At 31.5% G+C, this 20,314-nt stretch overlaps 1 protein-coding gene across 2 annotated transcripts in view; it reads right to left on the bottom strand.

The window, feature by feature from the left end:
- Window positions 1-20,314, bottom strand: part of LOC131844192 (gamma-aminobutyric acid type B receptor subunit 1) — a 164,058-nt gene that overhangs the window by 51,098 nt on the left and 92,646 nt on the right. For both annotated transcript variants that reach the window (XM_059193004.1, XM_059193002.1), the window contains exon 2: window positions 1,240-1,923. In XM_059193004.1, the coding sequence (XP_059048987.1) occupies window positions 1,240-1,908 (669 nt within the window). In that variant the 5' untranslated portion in view covers window positions 1,909-1,923. The remainder of the gene's footprint in view (window positions 1-1,239; window positions 1,924-20,314) is intronic.

Here is a 20,314-nt window from a genome sequence, read left to right as displayed (position 1 = left end):
TAATAATATTTTTAGTGTACGTACATCTAGTAGTAGTACATCAGTTTCACATATGTATATTAGTTTTAGATACGTCTTAATGTTAATTATTTTACCTACTTGTTTCTCTAACTAACAATGCTAACATTACTTAATGCATATTTACTCTATAAATTCGTTTCAATCTGTGTCAACAAAATTTATGTTCTCCTTAGAACATAAATTATTTGATTGACATTAATTAGAATTACCTGATATATAAGTTAAGAATATAATAATTGTAATAGTAATTGATACACCTACAGTTAATTAATACAAGCAAAATAAACTAATACACCTTCATCTCAGCTACTGAAAAACAATGTATACATATATTTTATCAATTTAAGTATAATTTAGTTAAATTACAATTCAACATTGTAAATAATTTCTGTAATTTGTGCGGTTTTTCATCTTAATTCTTATTCCATTATATTATCAGATCCCTTTCAGCATTTTTGTCCATAATCACCACGTTATCAATATCAAAGTGAATGAAATCGTCGATTTGTCCCTGAATATAAATCGATAAAGTAGGAAATTACCCGCGGACCGGCTCGGAAATTCTATCAAATAAAATTTTCTTCCGTGAGCCATTCATAAATTCTCAATAATTGAATCGAACGTCAGGTTCACCCTCTTGGTTGCAATATTATAAGCCTATGATTTTAGTTCATTTAGATTTATGAGCGGACTTGGTCCGTCGGATAACGAACCCTTTTTGTTAATTATGGGTCCGCAGTCGGCTTGATTTTCAAACTTAATGGATTAGGTGCTTGTCACTCCGACGAGCGGCGACATGTTATGCACATTATGTTGAGTGAAATTTATAATTGACGTTTTCATGGGGAGTCTCCTGTGACAGTTAATGTTACTTAAACCTAATTATAATATGTTGTAATTCAGTTTAACTTGATTTCAAAGTAAATTAATTTTACACGCGAATGTGGAATTTGTTACGTAATAATATAAATAGATAAATCATATTACATGAACAATAATTTCTTAAATTTAATCATGTAAAAAGCTTTAGATATTAGATATAAAAATTACAGAATAGGTACCACTTGAACCTCTTATTAAATCACCCCTAGATTCACAAGGGTCCGTTTCCTTAATTATACCCACCCCTCTTGCGAGTTGTTAGCTCGCTAAATTTGAAGACACTGGTTAATTTAACTTTACAGAATTGTTCTAAAATAATAAATTGTATATATTTACCTTACTATCATTGCTGTGCAGTAGCAACTTGAAGCCAGATAATAAATCTGATCGTGCATTGACATCGGCCAGTGCGAGTTCCGCGGCAGGCATGCACGCTTGGCCTCCTTGCCAGCCACCTTCACCTTCCATGGGAAAGATTCCTCCAATGTGTAAGTCGTTGTCCCGTCTACCCTCACTGTATCGGCTGTAACCGCTCAACCACAGCAGGAGCAGCGCCCGCGCCCGCCTGCTCCCTCCGCCTCGTCTTCCACTCCATCGCATTCGCCCCACAGACACAAGCACAACCCACTTGGCAACAACGAATAATTGCACTAACGTTTTCACTAATAATGATTTAACATCACAGTACACTGTCCTAGTTCGAAAACTAAATACATTACTCACAGCAGCTTTTAATTTGACTAGAGGACGCTTTGAAAAATTTAAGTTCGCGCGCACTCGCGGGATGTAGGTGTTGGCATTTTGATATAAATATGATATCACCCGTAGAGATTGTAGACATAGCCTAATAAGCGTGAAATTTTCTATAAAATATGGCATTAGGGGTGGATTGTGGGGCGCGTCACACAGGGCGGGCCCCGCCGCCGCGGGTCCCGGACGACCCCCAGCGCGTTGCAGGGTCATCGCTCGCGGCGGGGACAGGCTGTCATTGGTCACCTCTATCATTTTCCATCGCCATTCCTGTAAAAGAAAAATCTATTATAATGATCTATTACAAATCTTACTGAGAACTAGTTACTACTATTATTGTCAAATAAACTATTGCAATCTTCATATTAAATTAATTTGCACTCATTAAAAAGGTCGAGTAATGAGATCGAGGCCAGTATAAAGTATTTACGTCGTATATGTTGTATATGTTTGAGTTATTCTCGTTAAATTACATCAGGATGCATACTGAGAGTACATACCACAGTATATTAGAATTCTGTGAATCAACTAGAGCGGAATGACTTGTTAAGATCAGGCCTTAATCACTGATTGAATTACAGCCCATGGTACTATCGGCGCGACGGCTTATCCCAGAATGGTGTAATTGTTATGGTATATAATATAGTGTAGTTAATAATTGCTACTGAAGCACAAAAATTCTCTTGGTGAGATGGTTAAAGGTTATTTTATGTTGAAATCGAGCGATTAGGTTCATTAAACAAAAATTGGCATTGTAAATTATCTGAAGTATATATACTAATACAGCAAATGTACTGAGCCGTAATGTATTGAGAAATTTACAAAAAAATTACAATTTTGTTTGTCAATTTCCGTTTCCATGAGTTCAAGTATACAATAGGTACAACTATCAAGAACTAATATCGGCGAGCTCTGGAAGAAAATACCTATGTGCCGACGGGACGAGAACTAGTTTTATTGTTCCTTCCTATATACGAACAATAGTCACCGATTCCGAAGTTTAATATCTCCCCTATCTTTTTAAAAACTGTTCTTTGCGAATGACTTGAATAAAGAATTCAGATGCCAGATGTGAAATACCCGATTATTGGCTTGGAAATTGCTCTTACTGTAAAACGAGAAGTTAATGATTCGTAGCTTATTTCCATTGTAATGGTGGTAATCAATCACGAGAACAATCATTGCGGTATTAAATGAAATTTTCGTTAATGTGATATAAATTTAGGTAATATGAACTAATTTAATACATAATTAACGATTGTAGATATCATTCCCACCAGCATTAAATGATAAAACGATTTGTGGTAATTATAAAATTGATTACTTGTTTGTCATTTAATTACAGTTGGGTATACGGGCAATCAATTGTTAAATAAATTTGGGCATTATTATTTCAAATAGGGTTTTATGTGTGATGCTTATATTGAATATATTATATCGATTATTTTCCAACTGCCTTCGAAAATTACGTTATTTGTCTACATGTACCTAACTGGAATGAAGTCTGTGGTTTACTATTTTGTTTATAATAACAACAACATTTACAATTAGATTTTTTGGTGTCTACTTATATTAGTCTCAAATTACATAAAATTACTGCTGTATAGTATATTCTCAGTATAATACTATCATAATTGCCCATAATGACAACAGTATTATTTTAATAAATGTTCTTAGTTTAGCTAGAAGGAATTAAAATATTATTGTATACTAATAATCTGTATACTAAGGTATAAGAATATTTGTACCTAAGACTTAGCATGTGCATCTCATCATCATGGGAAATTTTGAAGACCATTGAAATAATTTTCAGTTATCTTTTAATATGTCCTCATAAAGGCAAAGTTTCCAGGACTAAGAGAAGGTGTGACAATTATGTTTGTGATTGATTAAAATATTAACACAAACTGACATATTTATCTATGATTTAATAAAAAGAATGGATTCTATTTGAGAAGAAGTCGTCGAAAATGACGAAGAGAAAATTAAACGTGGTCACATAAAAATGGTACGCGCATAGAATTTTGAAATTTACTAAAGTACTACAAGTATATATATTTTCATGCAACTGTTATGTATTGATAACTCTGGACGCTAAACGGGTCTGAACATAAAACAACGTGTTAGAAAGTTCAACTAGGGTCCAAAGACCTTCAGTTATAAACCGTCAGGTCATAAAATTTCATTAGGTGTTCTACCCTGACCCAACTAATATTGTAAAATGTAACAAGAAAAAGAAAGAAAAAAAGCAATTAAGTCTATTTGTTCCAGTTTCATAAAAGAGTGGTTCTCAAATTCTACTGTATATTTTTGTGTGTATGTATCGCATTTTTTTAATTAGCAACAGAAAATACAGTAAGACACTGTAGACCTTTCTTCGGATAACCTCATCTGATTTATATGTACATACATATACATATATATAAACATATTTATTCTTTTCTGAATGATTTATTTTATGAACAAATATCTAAAACGCTGGTAACTGTATTTGAGTAATCATAAAAAATTACGGCCATGAAACTTAATTGCCAAGACAGAAATAAATTATGAAAAATCGTTTACGGTTCACGTTTATAAACTCATACAAATCAATTGGATTTGTTGAGATAGCAATTATGACAAATGGAACCGAAATTAATCATATTTCCAATATATTTTTTTTATACTAATTTATTGACAATATTTTTTTCGTACGCAACAATAGAATGTGGTCAGTCAGCAGTGCGTATTTTGGGTACGTCGTAACCTCATGCTGATAAAATAGATTTTTCATCTTCTGTTATAGATTATTCATACGCTTTCATGATGTCTGCGTAAAGTATTATATTCTTATCTATACTTAGTACTATAAATGCGAAAGTGTATCTGCTACATTTTCACGACTAAAAGGCAAAACGGATAGTAATGAAATGTTGTATAAATATAAATAGCATCCCGAGTATATTAACTTTTATAAAGTTGCTGAAATCAGTTACTATATACACTACTTGGTAATAGTTTTATAGAATCATTTACTTCGTATTAGCATTTTTAAGTTAAATGTATGAATATTAGTTAATAATTGTAGATTTGTTATATTATATATACCAAGATGTATGCTACAGACTTGTCCTTAAAAGGCTTTTATTGGGGATTCTGTCCTTACAACCGATAGTAAGTGACAACTATTACACCGTAAGGTAATCAATCAGCGCTGGTATCCATTACGAGGGTGATACGTCGAGTTTATAATTTAGATATTTACCAGGCAGTCATGACACTCATCTCCACTCATATGATTTATTACTCCACGCCCACTAGGAAGGTCGGATTAAGACAATACGCCCTTACATTGTGTGGTATTTGTGGCATGCAAATGCTAAACAGTCGTAATGACGCTTTTACAAAAATACTCGTATATAGCAAGCTGAAAAAGATACATATATGAGATATGATATGATAAAGATATGACTTTTACGTCGAATTTTCAAAATTCTACGAGTTCTAAGAAATTTATGTTTGCAAGAAGCAATATAAACCTTTTATTTCTGAGAATTTCGAGATAAGATCACAATTCAATAAAATATTATTCCTAGAAAATCAAATTTATTTTAGGTTTGTATGTCTTTTATTTAGAAATTTGAAATTTTTGAAATTTACTAACTTACCGAAGAATAATACATTCCCTTAGAAACATATTTATACAGATATTTTGTATATAATTCCAACCTAGCGGGGGTAACCTATCTCTCAGATTACGTTTTGGGTTTATGACCGCAGTATCGATCAGAAAAAGGATTTACATCATACAAAGGCTATGGTACTCTTAATTTAATTAATATTAAATATCATAACATAACATCCCGAATTATATTTGATATTCTATTGGTGCATCAATTTGTTCGCATTATAATAATTTTTCGGTTTGTTCCCTTCACAGTTATATTTTAATACGGGCCAAAGGATTTTAATATTTTCCAATATTCTGGGGAAGTAGGGTAATAACAACATTTACGGGTGATGTATAGTATATGTATATGTATGGGTCCATTTTCATTATTTATTAGACTCATTCTACATTAAGTATTTATATATTCTTTCGAAGACTGGGTGTTTGTCCCGCTGCGGGCTCCTCCGATGACAGTTTGGTAATGTATTTTCGAAACATGAAGTTCTCAACACAAAGAAGTATTTTTTGTATAAGTTGCGCTACATCATCTCAAACTCCGGAACTGATTTTTCCTGTAGGTATAATTTTCTCAAGATTGAACTCGGCTTTTTTTCTGAAACAAATTTGATTGCCTCCTTCGATCGATTCCTTGAAGAAATAAGATATGAAATCAAAATTTATATTGTTATTTTATACGCTACATAATACATATTTCTTAAAGACAGTTGAAATTCTTGAGAAATGTATAAAAGTACGATAGGTCCTTCTAAAAATAATACTGTTTTCAATTGTGTCAAAACTTTATATAAAAAATATATCAATATAACGTAATGTAAGATAATAAAAAAAATACAGATATCTATACATAATTTACTACGAACACACTAAAATTATAAATGAAAAAGTTTGTCTGTTCATTACTTTTTCATCAGCAGGGATCTGAATGAAATTTGTCATGAAAATAAATTGTATCTTGACGCTGTACATTGGCAATTATTTAATTAAAAAAAAGAACATGGTGTCCTGTATAATCACTAGTTAGCACATAATAAAAAGAAAGAATTAGTAGCCATCTCCTTTCTGAAGTTGGTTATAATGGAGCGGAATGCAATTGAAAACGAAATTCGTGGCATCCCGCAAACCATTTTCTAGCTGCTAAGAGTTTCTTTAGTACAACCACAGTATACTTGCGTAAATTTCGTAGACGGCGAACGAGAGAGTTCCATTCTATTATTGTCATTTCAAAAGCCAAGACCCAATTTAGAAGATAAATATGTTGTGTAACGTTGGAGATAAACTACAGACATTAAGGCTTCGCGCTCATTTCTATATTGTATCTGGTTAACAATGAATACATCTATAACGATGTATCTGTACATCACTCATACACACACACAGATATCTATTTGTCTGATACAATATATGTAATAAATATGTTATTAAATATAATATATACATATTATATATAATTAATATACATAATAGTCTTTGGCGATTACATCATATGGTATTTTAATTTCCGTTCGTTAGATACGTCATTTATTCAAAATAACGATTTTTTTATATTAATTTGCTATTTATAATTATTTGTTAGAGACATTTGTAACATGATTTTGGTAATTACTGTTTTCAAAGGCATATTTAGACTTCATTGTGTGTAACGCGCTTATTTAATAAGGCTGATCACCTTTCTAGTGCTACGATCTATGGTCCTGACAATTGACTTTGTGGTTTCCGCTGGAAGACTATTCCACCCTATATACCATCGTTGTCTCGGTAAATAGAATTCAAATTCTCCTTTATTATTTATTATTAAATCCAATAGATAAAGTTTGCTATGAAGTATAAAATGTTAGATATTAGATAAACAAAACAGCCTTATTTCAATTTAGTTTAATTAATTTCTTATTTTTCCAATGTCAATTACAAAAAGGGCTCACAATTAAGCTCATTAATATTTTCTTACCGAAAGAATCATTAACTAGGTAATCCATTAACTTTGTAAGATAAGGCAATAAAAAGTCACATCAGACTTAAAGACCATTCACTTAACGCCCTCAAAATGGATCGGAGCAGACTAATGCAATCAGACCCTGCTATTGCCGCAATTTCTACGGAAATCGCACAAAGGAGTTCGAGGTCTTCTCCGATCTATTCTTCATAACGATTTGCTATTTATTTTTAGTGCTTCATAAGAAACTAAGGTAGTATCTGTGTTCTTTAACATCATGTATATTTACTTTGTACATTATATACTTTGAATCCTTGACTATTTTAAAATCAAATACTATGGTCCTTATCGGCATAGGCAAGCAGGCATAGTGTATGGTATAGAATTAATATAAAATAGAAAAAACTTGAGAGAGAAACTTGAGAAACTTTAAAGAGTTTCTAAAATTAAACGGAAAATTTGTTTGTGTTAGGATTACCATTATTTATTCGCCTGAATTCACATTACACGGCTGAGTTGGTACGGTGGCAAAATGTACACTTGTGAATGCACAGCTGTATGAGAATTGTAAAGCCGAATATCTACATCATTGTGGGTCTGTTATTGCAATCATTGTCTCCAGGTTAACATTATACTATTTTCTACAAGCCACTATTCTCGTTCAATAAAGATGAATCTGTTTTTTTTAAATAGTGTGAGTTGGATACAATATGAATATTCAGTATTAAATGCAAACGTAGTGCAGTCGATCGGCATTTGAAATTGATGAATCCCAGCTTTCAACGAAAAAATGCAAGCTTGCGCCTGCATACTTGAGCGTGCAGTGAGCTCCATATTCATTACATAAAAGGCAAAAAACGGAATAGAGAGAATACAATTGCATTATTTTACATACTCAGGTGATTTTTGTCCATTTAATGTGTAATAAAATTATAACGTACATTTATTCATAGTTCGAGGAAATAGTATTTGACAGATAAGTTTGCTTCATAATATTAATAACCATGTATATGTGGATTACGCCATTTACTTCCCAAGGTAAGCAAAGTTTGAATTATGAAGACTAGATATATATTGTTTGAAAATACGTGTATAATATAATTACTAAACATCCATACGAATACAATCAATCATATTCATGAAAACAAACAGCACCGTACGAGGACCAGAGACCATCGGAAGTGAGGCGTGCTCAATTGCTAGACTACCGACGTCGCGTTGGTAACTCCAAATATTCTTAAAAAAATCATTGTAAGGTTTTAATAACAGCGCGAGTGAATAACAGTAACACATACATATATTGTTTTCAATATTTTTTTGAGTAGCAGAAGAATAGTAAATTTTTGTTATAATTAAAACTATTATTCTCATTTGACTTTCGACCTAAATGTTATTTAAATGTAGTAACAAATGCCAAAACTATGAACCCGTTTTAGCATTGTTAATCCTAATATGGATAATTGGAATATACACAGAGTATCCCATTTTGCGAGCCAAAATTTAGAATATGAGACGCCCTCATATTGAAACGACGCCAATGGTCAATTTTTCGTAACAAGTTGTGTTACTGTCGACTTACCCCACATAACGTTATACATATCCATTGAATTTAATTTCTGCGTAGGTTATATCTTAATGGGCGATCTCCATTGCCGCAATGGCCTCTCACTGGGGAGCCCTCATAAAAAGAGCGGGTGATGTACCCAATGACATAATCGTTAATAACGTCAGATTTGTTGTGCCGTGGCAGATAAGCGGTACGTCCGGGTTTATTTCGAACACATCCCGACATGAGCGCACAAAAGTTATTTCGCTGTCTTGTCGAACCGCTCGGCTAACTTCAGAAATTGGGAATCATTTTCTCTGAATGGTGTTTTTTGTGAGTAGGTATTACGATATGTTATGATTTACCTTGTGATAAAATAAAATATCAGAAGGTAGCAAATATAGAGGTTTAGGTACGAAAGCTTTATGATATATTACTTACTTCTAAATGTATGAAATAAAACAAGTTTTGCGATCCAGCTTATTGTCAATAGTCATTGCAGATCTTCTTTTTTTTCAACAGACTTCATTTAGAATATTCAACAATAATTCTTTTAAAGGCTGACTTAAAGCCTTGCACTTTTAGTTCGCGTCGTCAAAACTGTAATACACTACAATTCTGGCGAGACCAGTACTTCATTATCAGTTTCATAAATATTATTGTAAGTAACCTTTTATAAGTTTAGCTAGCTAATACCCAATATTCTTTACAAATGTAAACAATACTTTGTTTTTTATTTCTTGGTTTATTACTGCTTACCGCCTTAACGGCTCTACCAATCGCCATGGAAAGACGGTAATAGGTTACTCAATAAAGAGATATTGGTTATACGAACATAGTCACGTTAGAAAGTTATATAGACCTAATAATATACACTATACAACAATAATAGCATAATAATTATGATAGTAGTAAGAAATAATAAAATTTTAATAAATGGGTAATGTAAATAACTTCATCAGTAAATAGTGAATCCTCGTATAAGGTAATTCGAGATACACCAAAACATGCGACCGAAATGATGGCAAAATTATGCGCAAACGGGATGAGTTCGTATTAAAGGCGAGGCAATTGAGAGTACGTAACCCACTTCAAGTTTTGGCTACGAACAGTCAATTTCGCAACGTTAACGGCAAGCTTGAGTATTTTCTGAACCATTTCCCGTAATCAGATTGTTTTGAGTTCATCTAAATACGAGATATTAAGTATTCCGTGTAACATTTTAAACGTTACTATAGTCGATATAACATTGTATGGCGGAATGAAGGAGGTGACGAATGGTGTCGTAAAATTGTTCAATTTACGAGCTGATTATGTCCAACGATGCTTTTAGGACATTAGGTGTTGTTGGTACTCTTTATTATGTTTGAGCTTTATACAACAACATTGTGGTTACGTGGTGAAAACCCGTTGCCTTAGATACAAGTATAATTAAATTTACCACACTACAGGTGCGCGCCAACTTCAGTTCTTTGACTATTATTAAGGGAAACTTTGTTCTCCAACTGTGCTGCAAACAGTTTAGGAGACATGTCGCTTCCATGAAGATTTTAGTATGGTAAACAGATACGTATATCTACATAATAGAATAATGTTGAGATATTTTGTCTTTTATATTAATTATATAATTTTTCAAGTGTATGAAATTACCAAAATTTACTTTCAAATTCAAATTCAAAAATCATTTATTCATGTAGGAAATTTTAGCCGCTTATGAACGTCAAGTTTTTACATTATAATTTTTTTTCCCTACCGTCCAGTTCGGTATATAGATCAAATTAGAAGAACTGGCAAGAAACTTAATTGAATTACTTTAAAAGCCAGTTTAATTACAATGCGTAGGTATTTATATAGGTGTCTATGTCTAACATTAAATGAAAATCCCGAACATGAAAACTATTGCCATTCACGCTTGTCATTCAAGTAATCGTTTAGTGAGTAATAGGCCTTGTTCAGTAAACATGATTTAGCAGATGTTTTGAATTTATTTAAGGGTAATTCCAATATATCCTTTGGTATCTTATTGTAAATTTTTATACCTATTCCCATAAAAGATGACTTTTTCTAAACGATACTTGGGGATAACAAGTTTATCTTTAAATCTAATATTAATATTATGAATATTGCTGTTTTTTGGAAATAAGTCAAGATTTTTATGAACATATAGAATATTTGAATATATAAATTGAGAAGCAACTGTGAGAATATTTGCCTCTTTGAATTTCTCTCTTAATGAGTCACGACTCTTCATATAGTCGATCGCTCGAATGGCACGTTTTTGTAATATGAATATATTTTTAATATTTGCCGCTTTTCCCCATAATAATATTCCATAAGAGAGTAAACTATGAAAATAACTAAAATAGACCAGCAGTATCAGTATCAGTGTACTGTCTAACCTTACGCACGGCAAAAGCTGCTGAAATCAGTTTCGCTGCAAGACTTTGAATTTGTGCACCCCATTGTGTTTTATTATTGTTATAGGCTAGTAAGTCTAGGTAACCGATAAATAAATAAAGAATACGAATGTCTAAATAATTTCTTATTTTGTATATAACAAATTGGCGATGATATGAGGGACCCTGAAGTAAAAAAACCCAAAAGGTTAAGAGCATCTTTACGAGGCATGTTGACAAAAATAGAAACTTCCTAAATACGCAGGAAAATATCTCCTTAATAGAATTAGATACGAAGTGTCAAATGTTAAACGACACAATGAAGAAAATTCAAGAAATACAAAAAGAAATTGAACAAGAAACAGAAGAGAAAGATTTAGAAACCGAATACTTACAGGTATGAAATTGAGGTATTGGGAATGAAAATAAAATTATGTAATTTAGTACACAAAAAAAAGATTTTATCAACTCATTTCTCTTCACTCATTTCAACTTCAAGATTTTGTCACGGCAAATAATTATTTAAGCTCAACATTATTTACTGAAACCCCTACATGCTCCGGCACTAATTCTAACCAGATACCATTTAAAATGAATTTTTAACCGCTACAATATAACGAAACCTTTAAAAATTTTGTAAAATGGTTGTCAGTTTACTTTCTTTTAAACATGAGCACAGATCCGAAAATGAAAGTATACATATTACTCTCAACACTACGCCCTGAACTCCATCAGAGAATACATGACTTGTGCTCCCCAGAAGACTCATTAAATATGGAATTTGAGGAACTTACACAGATTTTAGAAAACTACATTGACCCTAAACCCAGTATTTGGGCAATGCAACATACTTTCATATCACGTTTACAGCAACACGACGAAACTATAACTACATATGCGTCAGAACTTAAAAAAATCTCTGCGAACTGCGAATTCAGATGTCACGAATGCAAAAAACCGAACTTAGAGAGCTTTTTATGCTTATAATTTAATAGAGTATTAAAAGATGGTGAAATTCGCTCTAAAATCCTTCAAGAAAGGGATACCCCTAAATTCTCAAGGCCAAATTCATCATCATTCATCAAATTGCCACGTCTATAGAAATGAGTAAAAATGAAAACTCTTCAATAACTTTCGATACTCGAAATCACACGGATTCTATCAATAAGATTACACCATCCATATCAAGAATGACAGATCAATCTTCTACAGCACGAATATCAGGAAGGTTGATAAATCCTACTATCCATGACCTCAAAGGAAAATGTTTTCGCTGTGGTAAGATAGACCATAAAGCTAACGACTGCGGAGCTATCAAAAGTATCTGCCCTAATTGTCAAAAGGAAGGCCACCTAGCACGTGTCTGTCTACAATGTAAAACAAAAACAAACCAAATCGACACTACGAGTAATATAAGCAATGACAGCTTAGCTGACATAAATTATATTAAAAGCGAAACGACCGAGAAATACATGATTACTTTAATTATTCAAACCAAGAAAATTCAAATGGAATTCGACACTGGAGCTGCACTTTCGTCAATGTTAGTTAAATATTGTAATAAGTTGAAATTAAACAAAAAAATCTACAAAACTAATATTAAAATGAAAACAAACTGAAACACGGGCGAAAATATTGAACCTTTAGGAGCGGTGTACGTGATAGATAAAGAAGATAAAGAATGAATACATCAGAGGAAGTATGAAAGTGGCACCGATGTCAGAGAAGTTAAAGAGTAATCGTCTATCGTGGTATGGGCATGTAATGCGTAGGAATGAAGATCACATCCTAAGGACGGTGTTACATATGAATGTGGATGGTTATAAGGGTAGAGGAAGACCGAAAAAGAGATGGATGGACTGTGTGAAAGATGATATGGTGAGAAAGGGAGTTAATAACGGAATGACTGCGAACAGAGATGAATGGAAGAGAAAAACATATTACGCCGACCCCAAATAAATGGGATAAGGAAGAAGCAGATGATGAGGAGCGGTGTACGTGAAGTGTACGTATCGAAATCATGCATTCAACGGCAAACTTTATATTATTAATCAGAACGTGGACCCTATTTTTGGTAGGAGTTGGATAAAAGAACTCGACACTTGTAACCAAGCGGATATACGAACAATAAATATAAATAAAAGTCATATAAAATTAGATCAAATATTAGAAGAATTTGAGTCTACCGTACTTAAATCTGAACTGGGAAAAATTCCTAATTACAAAACCCACTTACATTTGATTGAAAACTCCTTACCAATATTCATAAAACCGAGAAGAATTCCCTATGCACTTAAAACCAAAGTCGAAGAAGAAATTGATCGCCTTTGCACACAAGGCGTAATCACGAAGATTGACCATTCCGATTGGGGAACACCAATTGTACCCATAGTAAAACCAAACGGAACCATACGTCTATGCGCTGATTACAAAATTACATTAAATAAAGTAATTAAAAACGAACAATACCCAATACCGATTATTGAAGATATCTTCTCAGAAATGAACGGAGGTATTTTTTTCTGTACACTTGATATTACACAAGTTATTACAAGCATACCTAAATATGGAGATGGACGAAGAGAGCGCACTCATGCAGACTTTAAGTACACAGAAAGGCACATATAAAGTAAACAGATTAATGTTTGGAGTGAAAGTAGCCCCCAGCCTATGGCAAAATTTCATGGACCAATTGTTTTTAGGCTTATCGGGTGTCAAATGCTTCTTTGATGATATAATTATACAAGGAAATACGGAAGAACAACTACTCCAACGATTGAAACAAGTATTACAAAAATTAAGAGATAACAACCTGCGAGTAAATAGAGACAAATGTCACTTCTTCAAACGAAGTATAACTATCTCGGCCATACATAGATAAGGATGGTCTACACAAAAATAAAGAATAGATCAAAGCCATCACCGACGCAGACCGCCCCACAAATATAAACGAATTACGGACCATCCTTGGAATGGCAAACTATTACAATAAATTCCTACCGAATTTAGCATCTATTTTGAACCAGCTGTACAAATTACTAAAAACAGGTACCAAATTCACTTGGTCATCACAATGCGAAGAAAGTTTCAAAAAGATTAAAGAAGAAATTCTGAGCGAAAGAGTATTAATACATTTCGACAGAACGAAACCCTAAATAATAGCTACGCTTGAGAAACTAAAAATGACCCAGAACTAGTAAAATTACTCAATATATTGAAAAGTGGTAATTCTATAATACAGCATGGATTTAAAGACCATGAAGTGACCCTTCAAGATGACTGCATCATAAAAGGAAATAGAGTAGTAATTCCCCGCACTCTACATCCACGAATACTGAAAGAATTACACGCCGGACACATAGGTATCTTAAAAATGAAATTATTTGCAAGAAGTTATGTATATTGGAAAAACATCGACAGAGACATAGAAAACATAGTTAAATCATGCAGAGGTTGTCGTCTAATACAAAACGAGCCAATCAAAGCCCCTCTACATCACTGGAACCATCAGGAGCCATCTGGACCATGGCAGCGTATACACATAGATTTTGCTGGACCCATATCAGGCCAGCAGCTGTTCATCATAGTAGACGCTTACACAAAATGGATAGAAATTATTCCCACGAAAATAACCTCCAGTACATGGTGCATCCGACAACTAAAAGAACTATTCTGTACATTTGGTGCATCTTACTTAGTCATTCCATTAAGTTTAAAAATCAATGAAGTATCATCTGCAAATTACACTATCCCGCATCTATGCATGGCATATGGGAGATCATTTATGTATACTAGGAATAAAAATGGACCGAGAATAGATCCTTGAGGTACACCCATTTGCACAAGTGACCCGTCAGACGTGGCGCTTCTAACCTTTACTTTCTGTATTCTATCAGATAAATAAGATTTTATTAAATTTAAGGCGTTGTCTTTGACGCCATAAAAAGCAAGTTTTTTCAATAATGTGTTATGATCAACGCAATCAAAAGCCTTAGACAGGTCACAAAAAACACCTATCGCATCCATTTTATTTTCCCATGCAGCAAATACGTGTCTGAGCAACTCTGCACCTGCGTCTGTAGTTGAACGACCTTTGGAAAAACTGAATTGACTATTGTGAATTAAATTATTTAAATTGAAATAAGTGACAAGTTGCATAAGGATTATTTTTTCAAAAATTTTACTGTACGTTGGGAGTATAGATATAATTCTATAATTTATTGGATCAGTCCTGTCTCCAGATTTAAAAAGTGGTATGATTTTACTAATTTTCATTATATTAGGAAATTTACCATCATCTATACCTTTATTAAAAATAAAAGCAAGAGACGGCGCAATAATTTCCATTATACCATCCAGTATTTTAACAGATATACCCTATAGATCCTCTGTTTTTTTAAAAATTAGTTTTTTGAATATTTTCGTTATTTCTACTGATGTTGTGTATCTAAAGTTAAATACAGCTGATGATTTGCTAACATTGTCTGTTAGTAAAGTTTCAGCAGCAGACCGGGAAGGTTTTAGAGTGTGTGTCGTAATTAATGGAATATTAGTAAAATAAGATTCGAATGTATTCGCGACCGCAATTTGGCAATTTGGCTATTTTGAACAATAACTTTTCCAGTTTCGCTATTTATTACTTTCCAAGTGGCTTTTATTTTATCTTTAGATATATTTAGTTATTATATATAATTAGTTATTATTTTACCCAAATAGAGAGACTTAGCTGTCTGACAAACCCTTTTAAATATTTTCGAATAAAATTTTACATATTCATGAAATAGGGGATCGGATATATAGCTTCGTTTTTCGTAAAGTTCGTAAAGATTAGCCTTAGATTTATAAATACCAAACGTGGCCCAGTCACAAAACTTTGACTTTACATTAGTTGAAAATGTTTTTGTTTTAAATTCATTGCTAGCTTCTTGACAATTAAATTAAAAATATGTTCACATATAATGTTCGGGTCATATTGAGGTATTACGAGACTAGATATTTTATGTTCAATTTTATTTTTAAAACGTGCCAAATTTTTTTGTGTTATTTGCTTGCACGTTTGTTTTGTTTGAGTCCCTTTAGACCCCTTATTTTCAATTATAATTTTTTGTCCATAATGATCAGAGCCAAGACAGTCGAAATTCATTTTCACCTTTACTTCACAATTACAGAAAACATTATCTATACAAGTGGCAGAATTTCCTGCAACCCTAGTGGGTTCTAAAAAAAGATTGTGCAAATCAAATGATTTAAATAAGTTAATCAATCTTAGGCTTATTGAGCATCCCGATAATAAATCAACATTAAAATCGTCACATAATGTTTTATTACTCCGTGCGACTCGTCTCAATGCTTCCTTCATAGCCAGTTCAAAAGAATCAAAACAAACCGATGGCGGACGATAAATACAAATTATTATACAAGTAACTAATTATACGGATGATAGTTCAATTGTTTGCTCAATGGAAATATTTACAATGTCTTGACGGTTTTAAATTCTACATCATTTTTTAAAATAATAATTGAACCGCCATGAATAGCATTGTTCCTAGCATTTCATATTGTTTAAGCCAATGTTCTGTCAGACATAACATCCGTACGTTGTTAGGTTTTAAGAAAAGACTTAATTCTAATTTTTTGCCGGAGAAGCTACGAATATTTTGATGCACATTATTAGTATAATTACTAATATTACTATTTAAATCCGTTATACTACTTATAATGGGATCATAAATGTTATACGCTAGTAAACTAGCAATAGTCTTTTTTGTTTTTTAGGAAGGTAATAATTTCGCTAATAATCTTGCACATATAATAATATATTTCCTTATAAATACTTACTATATATTATATACTATACTTATGTTATAATTACCGAAGAGTTTTACATCACATTGATAGAATATAGCATATATATGTACAAGTATATATACGTATTATTTTAGTTGTCCCCTATTATTTTACTCATCAACGTATGTATACACAAAAGTGCGTTATCATATGTTCATGAAAATTTAATTTTGATTTATAACACGATTCTTTTCTCGCAATATAAGTATTTCCCAGCGTAGTATAAATTTTATTTCTTATTTTACAGCAATGTTCTTTCGTCCACCGACGGCATAAAATGTGATAAAATTCAGACAATTTATTCTTTTCTTCACCGGATTGTGAGAAATGAACGAACAAATAATAAAAGTCAAACGTTATGACATAATGAGACTAACGAGCAAATCACAATACAATCACACAATTTAGGAGAATGAATGCACGAATATAGGTAGGCATATTTTCTTGATGAAAATTTGTTTCCATTAACAAAGAAAAATAGGAATATGATACGCGTCCGTCGTATTCCTCCATCCGTCTTTATAAGTTATACTTACACTCTCTATATTTTTATTGGCTGCTAAATTTTTGAATAACTTTGAAAAAAAGTAATTTTGAATTTTAAAATTTTAAATATTTTTTAATTTTTAATCATATCAGATATTTATTATAATACACTATCAAATTGAAGTGATATCTGTTTTCAATTTTAATTAATTATTTTAAAAATAACAATGATCCTAATAAATCAACTTAAGATCGATTAGCTATAAATTGGCTGTCTGTCTAGGCTGTCTCTAAAATTTATGTCAAAAATGACGTAATAACCTCTTTAATTAATTAATTTGATAATATATTTGAAAAAAATAGTTGTTATTTTTCATTTTGTATTTTTAGTTAGTAATAATTAGTTGCTTATATTGTTAGTGGTCATTTTGACAAAATATATTATTAATTAAAAGAACGTAGAAACTATAAACAAAAATAGTCCAATAAAATATATACTTTGTAGAGATATTTTTCATTAATTTTCATTACATGGAATAAACGTTAATTTATCGCTTATGTATTGCTAACTGCCAATGCTTTGTTACGAGTATATTATGAGTATATGCGGACATCAATTCGCAGATCTGTAAATGATAATGTTAATTGCAATTCGACTCGTAACAGACTACGTAATTAGGTAAATTGATATTGCATATTAATGTATAATTTAACAGGCAGTCTTATATTTTAATATTATATTCTTTATATAAAAAGGAAATCTTGAGAGAAGTAACTGATAGATTTTTATGACTATACAAAATGTAAATCGGATCAATATAATTAAATTTTATCTGTCTTTATTTAGTGTCAATAAATTTATACAAAATAATTATACACAATATACAAAATATTAATACGGAAAAAGTTTGATACTAATCGCCTTCAACTTATGAATAAACCACTCTATAGGGCCAATTTATTCTTTTATGTTTATAGACGTGTACAAATTTGTAATTACGAAAATTTTTAAATTTCAAAGTTTCCTCTTTCAATATTTATACTGATTAGATCCATCTGATTACATTTTCATTAGGAATGTTTTGAATATTAAAAAAAGTTGTTGTGTTTTAGATATAAGAATGTAAGTTTAATTTTGTTTTACTATTACTATTATACTATATTATACTACTATTAGTTTTATCTCCTATTCTTTAGCATTGCGTGATTTACTTCATTGCCAAGTGCCATATTAAAATAAGTAAACATTTATTTAGGATTTAAGTCACCCATTAAAATATGTAAAATCGAGCTGACGAGGCGATAAAGTAGTAGAACAAACAAACCCCAAGCCGTAGTGGCTTGAGCTCACCGCAAGCTAGCGGGTCAATTTTAATTTCTAAATTACTTCATAGATAAAATAAAGTCTACGTAATATCATTTTTTAAATAATACTATATTAAATAATACAAATTATTATAAATTAGAAGATAAACAGCCATCAACGGAACCGTTCTAAAAGTTTCTAAAAAAAATTACAACTACAAAAATTACGTTTTGCTGTTTAAAATGTAGAGCCAATGTACAGAGTTCATAAATCAATGTGTCGAACATAATGATCAAGAAGACAAAATGTGGAATTTTCATATTCGGTACAATCACGCTTCGCACTACTTGATGCCAGTGTAAACTAGTGGTAAATGTAAATTAGGGTATATTGTTTAACAGTTAGACAATTTTTTTCTTCCATATATTAGTTAAAGTAAATACTAACAATCTATTTTATCTGCAGCGTTACTTTTTATATCAATTTAGACCCCAAAGGTTGTTAGTTCGAATCTGGTAGACATAAAATATATTTGAATGCTAAGTTATATTTGTGACTGAATCTCTGGGGATCATAAGCCATAATTAATCCGAGGCGGCGTTGGCTCGCGTCCTGCGTCATTAAATTCAAATATACAGCGATATGTGAGCACGGCAGCATTGCGTTCGCCATGACCTGGACCTGGACCATTGAAAATATCTCAGATTATTCTATTCGAGATAATAGTCAAGAATGTGAGATGTTTATCTTACGAGTATGATATTTAATATGTACATAGATTTCGGTTTAATATAATTTAAGGGTAAAAATTCTTATGTCTTTTATATATTAAACTACACTACTTTTATATATTAAATTACCAAACATAGCACGTTATATTACGTTATAGCACGTTTAAACTGTAATTTCTATGATCTTTAATAACCATTCATTTATTTTACTTTATTATAGACACATATATATAAGTTTACATTCGTTGTTATTTACGTAAATTTGTAGATATGAGTATATTGTTTATCTATTATGTATATTACAAAAAAATATATTTTTGTATTTTTATCTAGTAATTGTAAAAAAACTCTGCTTACCTCGAGATTAGATGGGGCTGTATGAATTATACAGCGTTAGTATTATTTTATGTATTAGAATCAAAGTACTGAGTACTTGATTCTAATACATAAAATAATACTAATCTAATACATAATATACTGATGACAATAGACAAAGACTTATGTAATTATACTCAATATTCATTTCCTTTTAAATATTTTATTGTAAATATTCAGACTTATATCCTTTTACATTGAATAGAACTTAATAAATATATATAATAATAAAATAAATGTATTTGTTGGGAAAGGTTGTTTCAATATTCATTTTCAAAAGTAAAGTTGATCAATATTGATTCAACTGTTGAGATAGAATTACGAGTACAAGCGAATAAATAATATCCTGGCGTCTTCTACTTCATCGTCCT

The sequence above is a fragment of the Achroia grisella genome, unplaced genomic scaffold (assembly GCF_030625045.1).
Source record: "Achroia grisella isolate CSIRO2021 unplaced genomic scaffold, CSIRO_AGI_Agris_v1 utg402, whole genome shotgun sequence".
In the NCBI taxonomy this organism is placed as follows: domain Eukaryota; kingdom Metazoa; phylum Arthropoda; class Insecta; order Lepidoptera; family Pyralidae; genus Achroia; species Achroia grisella.
Note: the sequence above shows the minus strand (reverse complement) of the source record. Positions and strands in the feature narration are given on the sequence as shown.